At 54.3% G+C, this 8,375-nt stretch overlaps 1 protein-coding gene across 1 annotated transcript; it reads right to left on the reverse strand.

Moving 5' to 3' along the window:
- Positions 1 to 172: 172 nt before the first annotated feature.
- LRRC43 (leucine rich repeat containing 43) lies at positions 173 to 7,174 on the reverse strand. The gene is made up of 12 exons (XM_030230100.2): positions 7,079 to 7,174; positions 6,750 to 7,004; positions 6,387 to 6,497; positions 6,115 to 6,254; positions 5,262 to 5,500; positions 4,481 to 4,659; positions 4,028 to 4,151; positions 3,678 to 3,817; positions 3,470 to 3,550; positions 3,013 to 3,204; positions 2,452 to 2,527; positions 173 to 382 (listed from the first exon to the last, which is right to left on the reverse strand). The coding sequence occupies exons 1-12, from the start codon at positions 7,172 to 7,174 to the stop codon at positions 222 to 224; spliced, it is 1,794 nt and encodes a 597-aa protein (XP_030085960.2). The 3' UTR covers positions 173 to 221.
- Between the last annotated feature and the right edge of the window lie 1,201 nt (positions 7,175 to 8,375).

The following is an 8,375-nucleotide window of genomic DNA, read 5'->3' on the forward strand; positions in this document are numbered from 1 at the left end:
ACCGGCACCGGGGCAGCGTGTCCCCGGCACGGACACCCACCCTCCATCCCGCACACCCACCCAACACTCCCTGCCCGCTCCGGCTCCAGCAGAAGCTCAGCACCAGCCACAGACCACCAGGAGCCCCGGGGCAGCTCCTAGCTCTGGCGGTTCAGCTAAACCAGGCTCCACGCATCGTTCTCCTGTGGTTTATTTCCACTGAGGCTTCTGCCATAGACAGATCACTGAGTCTTCCCCACTGACATGGCCACGTTCTCCTGGCTATGGGTGCTGGCTGCCAAGGGCCATCGAAGGAGCTGCATCTGGAATTGAACTGTCAGGGGCACTGGCTGGGGCTCTTGATCCTCCTCCACTTCAGCAGTGTCTTTGTTTTTTCCTTTTCCTGTGGTAAGAAGTACATTTGTCACTGTCTTGAGAGAGTAAATGATCCTAAAAGCAGCAGTGTGCAAGGGTGTCAGCAGTGACTGCGCCTCAGGGGAAATTGAATATGATTTAGGATGATAAGCCCAAAAAGCATCTTTAGGCTGGCAGTTGACCTGGGTGCAGCCTTGCTTTTTGTTGTGAAACTGCCCTAGGGCAAAAGAAAGATGCAGAAATAAATTATTTCAAGGATCCTGGAAAATCAAGTGCGAGGTAAAATGAGACCTACGTGAGACTACTTCTGAAGGCATCCTTCAGTGTCTGGGCAAATGGTTCACTTGTGACAAAGCCCGCTGCCTTTCCTCTTTGAGCTGTCTGGAAGTGATCCCAATTCCTCTGAGAAGACTTATTATTTGTGTGCATTTGCTGAACTGAGGGATGCAAATCAGCCTCAGCTCCCGGCTGTGAGAGTGCCAGTCCCTGCTGGACACACGGCTGGGAGCCATCCCGTCCTCCGGGACATGGCCACTGTCACAGCTCCAAGGGAGGTCCCCAGGTGATGTGCAAGTGTCCAACACCCCCGGAGCAGCTAGTGACTCACGGGGCAGGCAGGATGTGCAGACACTGAGCTCAGCAGGGCTCAAGCAGCCCCCCACAAAAGCCACTCTGGTGAGTCACAGCCATGGGACAGCGGGTGTAGTGAGCTGTGGGGCAGCTCATCTTTAGGCACTGTGCATTTTGCACTCACACTTTGAATTATGTGCTCAGTGGCCCCACAGTGCAGCCAAGCCAGTCCCCACCTGCACCGGCACAGGGGGACACAAAATTAAGCAAAAATCTCTAATTGCTGTGGGTTTCTTGCAGCAGCAGCACTTCAGTGCACACATGAGCACTTTTACCTTCGTTCAGGCAGAAGGGAAACCTCCTGCACATGCTGACCACACACCAGGGAGGGAAGGAAGGAAGGAACAACCACTGCTGAAGCTGAACTGTTTGATAGCAGCTGTCTGCTTCAGCAGCAGGCTGAGTGTACATTACAAATACACATCTTTGTGTAGGGGACAGCAATTCAATGAGTTTTCTTCTTTTCAGGTCACTAAGGGAGGCCACCACCGGCTTCTGTGAATGCAGACACAGCCTAGGACTGCAGAGCCCTGAGAGCCTCCCCAAAGACGGGGACCTTGCTGTGGGTGACAGGGCACAGGAAACCAGCCTGGAGCTCTGTGGGTTAACTGCACTCTTAAATCTGATGCCAGAGCAGGAAAATAAAGCTCCTTTGGTAGCTCTGAGCAGTGCTGGGAGGCCTGGCCCTCCCCATGCCTTCACTGACCCACGAGCAGCTTTTCAGCGTTGCTTGGCCAACCCTTCCCTCTCCCACTTCCTCCCACTCTTGCATTACCCCTCCAATGTGCTGGCACTGCTATTTTTGCAGTCAGAACCAAGACTGATGGAAAAATAACCTACAAGAGGCAGGGTGAGGTTTGCCTCTGGCAGATTAAGCAAGGCTGCTGGCTGAGCAGCTCTGAGGAGGCAGGGGACACACCCGGCCGGGCCAGGGTGGTCTCTTGGTGGGTGACAGCAGACTGGGATCTGTTCCCAGCCCTGCCATGGGCTGGCTGGGGCACCTGGGGCTCTCTGTGCATCTCATCTCCAAACCAGAGAGAACAACAATCCCCTCTGCAAAGTGTTTGGAGATGTGAGCTGGCAGTGAATGAGGAGCTCATTATGCATCCCAGGCAGCCCTCGCCCAGCTGCCTGCCCACGCCACCACCCACATTTGGCAGCCGACACAGCGGGCAACACTTTTCTCACCCAAAAATCTTGCTTTGCCCATCTCCCCTGGCACAGGCTGCTGTAGGTGTGGGTCTCTCAGGGCAGCTGGCAGCCCACCCTGGGTGCTTGTGCAGACACCGGCTCGTAGAGTCCGGGCTGTGTCTATTCTGAGAGCCCCGCAGTCAATGTCTGTATTCACAGCCCGAGGCTCAGGATGTAAGTCCCTGCTCCTGGAGCTGGCAGCGTGGCCGGGCCTTGCTCCTGTTTGCTCTCTCACACACCCCGCCCTCTTGTCCCGCCAGCTCCAGCCTCTGTCACCTTTGGAAGCCGCGGTTTTCTGGTCTCCTTTCTCTGCTTTGGGTTTTTTGCTCTTGTCTTTGCCTTTTTTTGCCTCCTGTGGAGAGAGATGTTTCCACAGTAAAGCCGTGTTGAAACTCACTGCCTTCATTCAGTCCTGTGCCAGCTGTCATCATCTGGGTGCTGCCACTGGGATTTTAGGGGCAGAGGACAGAGGGGCAGCAGGAGCACAGCAGAGTGGCTGCTCAGAGAAGAGAATCCAGGAAACAGAAAGCTGGTACAGCGTGGCAGCACATACAGCTGGTATGTGCTGCCACGCTGACAGAGAGAGCCAGAGGAAGCATGAGTGGCTGCTTACACATTCTGGAATGGAAAAATAAACTCAACTATTTTCCTAGGCCCAGGAAAAGTAGCAGAACTGCTCACTAATATCAGCCTTAAATAATCACACCAGCAGCGATTGATGATGGTTAGGCAGGGCTATTTCAGGAGAGAAGAACTGACGGATGGATGGATGCCCAGGCCAGAGAAGGCATTTGCTGAACCCCAGCCTGCAGCTCTGCCCTGGGACATGCTCCTTACCTTCTCCTCCAGAACTGGTGGTTCTGGTGGTTTCTCAGGGATCAGGATCCCAAAGTCACACAAAGTTGCCACCATATCCTCAGTGGCCAGCAGGGTCTCCAGGCTCACTCTCATGGTGGCCAGGGTGCTCCAAATGGGAGGGTCACTGCGGAATTCATACGACTTCTTCTTCTTCTTCTTCTTCTGCTTGTCCTTGGACATGGAGACAGGCCTCAGTAGAAGGTTGGGGTCCCTTTGTCAGAGAGAAGCAACCCCAACCCAGCCCCTTGCCCACCACTGTATCCTGGCCAAGGTGTGTGTCAACAGCTGCTGCCTTCCCCCCAGAGAAAGGGGGGACTTTGGGAGAGGTCTGACTCTCTGACACACCAGACTGGCCCAGGAGAAGGGTCCTTGTTCTCCCATCACTGTTTTTGCAACTCAGATACAATTTGGTCGTTGTTCTCTCCTGGCAGCCTACCTTTGCACCGTTCTTCTTTGGCTCCTGTCCCTCCTTATTTGTGACAGAATTTTCTTCTGGATCCACAGGCCACGAGATCACCTGCCCAGACAGAGGAGCTGGCCCAGGGTCACTGCCATTCCAGACTGCCTCCCAGAGGGAATGTGATACCACTGGCTGGGCCTCCCAGCAGCTCTTCCCCCTTCATCCAGCTCAGCCACACTCTCACCTTCTCCTCCACAACTGAGACAAAGGTTCCAGCCTCCAGGTAGGACTTCAGCCCCACCAAGTCCCTGGCAATGTGCTCCTTCCTGTAGCTGCAGTAGATGGTGTCCGCCCAGGGCTGTGCAGGGGTGGCAAAGACGTTTGCTGTGTAGGGACACAAAAAAGTTCAGAGCAGACCTCTCTTTCTCCAGGACAGAAGGACCTCCAGGACACAGCTGGTGCCAGGTCATTGTCCATCAGTCCCAGAAACAGCCCAGTTGGCACTGTGAGGAACATCCTGATGCCACCACACCCCACAAAGAGCTATAAACCTGTTCTGAGACATGCAACAGATGATCTATAATTCCTCATTACCAGGGAGGGCCTTGGGCTCCTCTGTGGCTGCAGGCTCCTGATGGCTCTTTGTTTCTCCTGTGTCCTGAGCAGAGCTGTCCACATCCAGCATGGCCTCTGTGGGACTCTGGTGGATTTTTGTTCCCTAGAACAGAGATGGATTTGCCTCCGAAATCCTATTCCCCAACCCACCCTCATGGGAAGAAGGGACTTCAGTGCCAGGGAAAGGGCCTGCCACAGTCAGCAGGAGGGGGACTGTGAGTTCCCTCCCACGTGCAGAGCTCTGGGTTCCCCAAGAGGGGTGTGGAATGTGGGCAGCAGGGGCTTGTCCTGCTGGATGCAGCCGTATGGGAATTCTGTCCCCAGCACTGCTGCTCCCCACACCAGGCCCATCACCCCATAGCCTGGAGATGCAGTTCCCCCTGCTGTGACCTGCCATGCTGCTTGTTTCCAGGAGCACAATCAAGCACCAACCTCAGGACTGCCCCTGTCCTCAAGCTCTTCTCCCTCTGCAAACTGGTAGGTCACAAAGTAGGTGCAGGCGATCACCGGACCCTCAGAGCCAACCTCCAGCTGCTGAAAATCTTCAGGATTAGGGAGTCCTGTCACCTCCCCAATGCTCACAACCAGTCGTGCTTCACTCCTGATCAGCTCTGAAAGGAAGAGAATCCAGCCATGAAGCTGCAGCACTTCCCTTCCAGAGAGAGGAAGGAACAGAGCAAGCAGAAACCTCCAGGTCCCACGCCTGGTGGCATCCCTCGGTGCCATCTGTGCAAATGCTGTGACAAACCACTGCCACGTGGCGTCACTACAAAGCCAGGCAACCCCCTCCTGGCTTGGCTGCTCTGCTCCTTCAACGTTTGAATCTCCAAAAAGCACATCCAGCACATAAACTCATTGAGTAGGGGCCATCAAGAGAGCTTTCCCATCCTGGGTGTCCCCAGCCTCCTGCTCTCATCCCAGTCAGGGATGTGCCACAGAGGTGGCACCGCTGTGTGCAGACAGTGCAGCCCCATGAGAACCTTCCCCAGTACTGATGTTCCTCTTGCCACAGCTCGGGAGGGAAATGCATGATCTGAAACCAAATGGGAAGAAAAGTTGAGGCAGGCCAGGACACTGAGGCAGTGCTGGGACTGGGATTGGCTGTTCTTGGGCCTAAATTAGAAACTATCTCACTCGTAATTACACAACCACAATGCAAACCCCACCCCTGAATCCCAGGGTCAGCACAGGCAGGCTCAGAGGCAGGGCTCACCTGGCTGCTTTGCCAGCCCATGGAACTGCTGCCTCTCTTCAGGCCATATGTAGATGTCATCCAGGATGGACAGCTTGGGCAGGCTGTCCACGAGGAAGCCTCTGTAAGTGGGGATGAGAGCCAGTGGGTTCCCTTGGAGCAGCAGGATGCGGAGGTTCTGCAGGGTGGACAGCTGGGAAACCAGTCCCAGCAGGTCTGTGAGGCTGTTAAAGCTCAGGTCAAGGGAGACAAGGTTTGGCCTAAGGAGAGAACCCAGGGAAGGATGTAAGACAGCTAGCACCTATTTGACGACAGAAAGCTAAAGCCCTGGACCAAAAACAGAAAGAAAATTCGTATTTCTCCAGCACAAACTGGGTTGAACTGAGGAATCCAATCTGGAGGCCAGTTCCAAATCCCTGAGCCATACAGTCCATTGCCATTCTGCCCCACAACACAAAATCATTTCTTTAGCATCCATTGATGACCCCACTGCACCATTTGGTGAGGCAGTCTATGCTTCAGATGCTTACAGACTTCCAGCAGCGGCTTTGGGAAGGACACAGAAAAAGTAAATTGTCCGGGGAAATGGAACTGGGATGGGCAGGGTGTCAGGGCAGTTCCCCTGGTGATCTCCCCATTCCACACCTTGCTAAGGACCAAAACAACCTCTGGGCATGAGACAGAAGACAGCAGAGACAGACTACTCTGCACAGAGAGTAGATACAGAGAAAAGAAGCAACTCAATTTTTTCTGAATTTTCCCCAAATTTTCCCTTCTGTATTTTCCCAAAAAGGGCCACCTCCATGGCTTGAGATCAGCTGTTCACATCTGCTCATTTCCCTTTCAGGAGCCCACATTTAGCCTGTGGCATTACCAGAAATCTACAGTGAAGTGCTTTTCCTGGGAAGGGCCACACAGCCGGTTGTAGCCCAACCCCAAGTGCTGGAGCTCCAGGGGTGGCTGAGCACACAGGTCCTGCAGATCATCCACATCATTGTAGCAGAGCTCCAGCACCTGCCCAGCACAGAAGGAACAAAAAACACCTTGGAAATTAGCTGTTCCTGGCACTCCCTTGAGCTGTTTGACTTTCCCTGTGTTCCCACTGGGAATTCCTGCCCCATCCTGCACAAGACCCTGCTCACTCACCTTCAGAGTCCGGGGCAGGTGGGCTGAGGTTACTCTGCTGATGTGGTTAGCACTGAGGATGAGCTCCTCCAGCTGCTGGAATTGCAGCAGACCCTCATCCACCTCCTCCACCTGCAAAGAGCTGGGTTTGGCCAACTTGTCCTTGAGGCACCTTGTGGCCAGGGTGACATGGACACATCTGGATCTGTGACATGGGTTACCACAACAACCTGGGGAGGCTGTGGGGAGAAGTTCTACTCTAGCTGCAGCACCTGGGAAGACCATGGGATGGCAAGGTGTCCTTTTCCCAGCATGTTTTCCCTGACAGCAGGAAGACAAGGTTTCTTGGCCTCCAGTTTAATGGGCACCAGCAGCTGCACTCACCCCCTTGTCGAGTATCCGCAGGGACTTGACAAGCTGGAAGACTCTGGAGCCAAGGAGGAGCTCGGGTGCCAGCACAACCACTTCCCTCAGGGACTGGGCCTGGGGGCTGCAGTCGGGGGGCAGTGCCCAGGGGCTGTGCTGGTCTCTCAGCAGCTCCAGCAGCACCTCAGTGGTCTCCTCTCCTGGTGGCACAGCCTCCTCCAGCCCCACTGGCTGTGCCCGGGGGCTCCTGCTGGCATTGAGGCGGGATTTGTTCTGTGGACAGGGAGAGAGGAGAGGCAATGGCAGCCCCGTGCCACGTCCCACGGCTGTGCCCCCCAGACCCCTACCCAGCTGCCGAGGCCACAAGGGAAGTCGTGCAGCCCCAGGTGCTGCAGGTACTCCTGAAAAGCAGCCGAGACGCTGCCGCTGCCGGATGCTGCCATGCAGCCCCACCCCGGCAGGGAATTCCCCGGCTCACTGTTTATGCCCCTGTTGCCATGGAACCACACTCTCCAAGCAGAGGGTGGAACAGTACCAACCTCACTCTGGGAATAAATCCCTGGTTTTTTTGCTTCCCACTGGGTTCTGGGGCCTGCTTTCCACCAGGGAAAGGGCAGGCGGCCTCACGTTGCACTTGCAGGATGCAGCATCAGCATTCTTGCCTGGCTGGGGACCTGTGGCATGGAATTTGCCATTTCCCTTATCTGTGTCCTGAGTGTTGCTCAGACTTCAGGGAAGAAGCAGTCAGGGTCTCAGTCAGCTCCAAAAGCTCAGCTCTCCCCTTTACGTGCAAGGCAATGCCACACAACCATGTAAGGCAAGAAAACAAGCTCATGGCTGAAAATACCAGCTCCCACACTTGGAAAAAGTAGGTGAGCTCAAGGAACAAAAGCCACAGCTGTGTCTCAGGTCAGCATCAGGTCTCCACAGGCAGAGATTGATTTCCGTTTTCCAGCGATAGGTGTTGTGGCAATGGCCACAAATTCCATTTTAGAGAGCTGACAGAGCAGCGTGTGTCAGTAGAACTTCACCAAATGAACTGCAGTTGCTCTGTGATGCCTGATGGTTACGTGGTGGAAAGCTGAACTTCTCAGGCTGGGTTTTACAGGACGGATGCTGACCTGCTCCCTTATCAGCTCAGCAGCTTATCACAGACCTGTACAGACCGGAAAGGATGTGCACAGCATGAACAGGCTATGAGATAATGACATGTCCTGGAGTGGAATAAAGTGCTGTCCTTAGGAGAAAATTAAGTTAAATCTTCTGAAAGTCTTTGAAAGAAAATTACCAGTGGTTGAATTGCGTTTTGTGGGAAAACGAAGCTGTAAAAATTCTGCTTCTTTTATTTGCATCACTATTTAAAATAATTAGCCTCCATTGCCTTCAGGGCTGCACAAAGAGATACTCCTGCTCTTGGGGGAAGACCAGATCCCAGTACTCCCTGCCTGTGCCCATCTGGGAGAGCTGGAAGGGCTGGCAGCGGCATCTTTTATGTACAAGATCCTGCACCTTCCACAGATCTTCCTGTGGGCCACTGACCAACTGCATCTCTGCTGGTTTGGTGCTTCCAAACAAGAAACCCTCCAAGATTACCCTTCTGCCTGAGAGAAGCCATCTGTACCCACCACTGCCTTTGTAGGGATG

The sequence above is a fragment of the Serinus canaria genome, chromosome 15 (genome assembly GCF_022539315.1).
Source record: "Serinus canaria isolate serCan28SL12 chromosome 15, serCan2020, whole genome shotgun sequence".
In the NCBI taxonomy this organism is placed as follows: Eukaryota; Metazoa; Chordata; class Aves; order Passeriformes; family Fringillidae; genus Serinus; species Serinus canaria.

What these genes read in the sequence shown, in the direction of transcription:
- LRRC43 (XM_030230100.2), bottom strand. Translation starts at nt 7,174, where the DNA reads ATGGCAGCATCCGGCAGCGGCAGCGTCTCGGCTGCTTTTCAGGAGTAC. An exon ending in AGGACAGGGGCAGTCCTGAG is followed by an intron (nt 4,152 to 4,480) that starts GTTGGTGCTTGA and finishes TCTCTGTTCTAG; the next exon opens with GGAACAAAAATCCACCAGAG. An exon ending in GGAGCCCAAGGCCCTCCCTG is followed by an intron (nt 3,818 to 4,027) that starts GTAATGAGGAAT and finishes GTCCCTACACAG; the next exon opens with CAAACGTCTTTGCCACCCCT.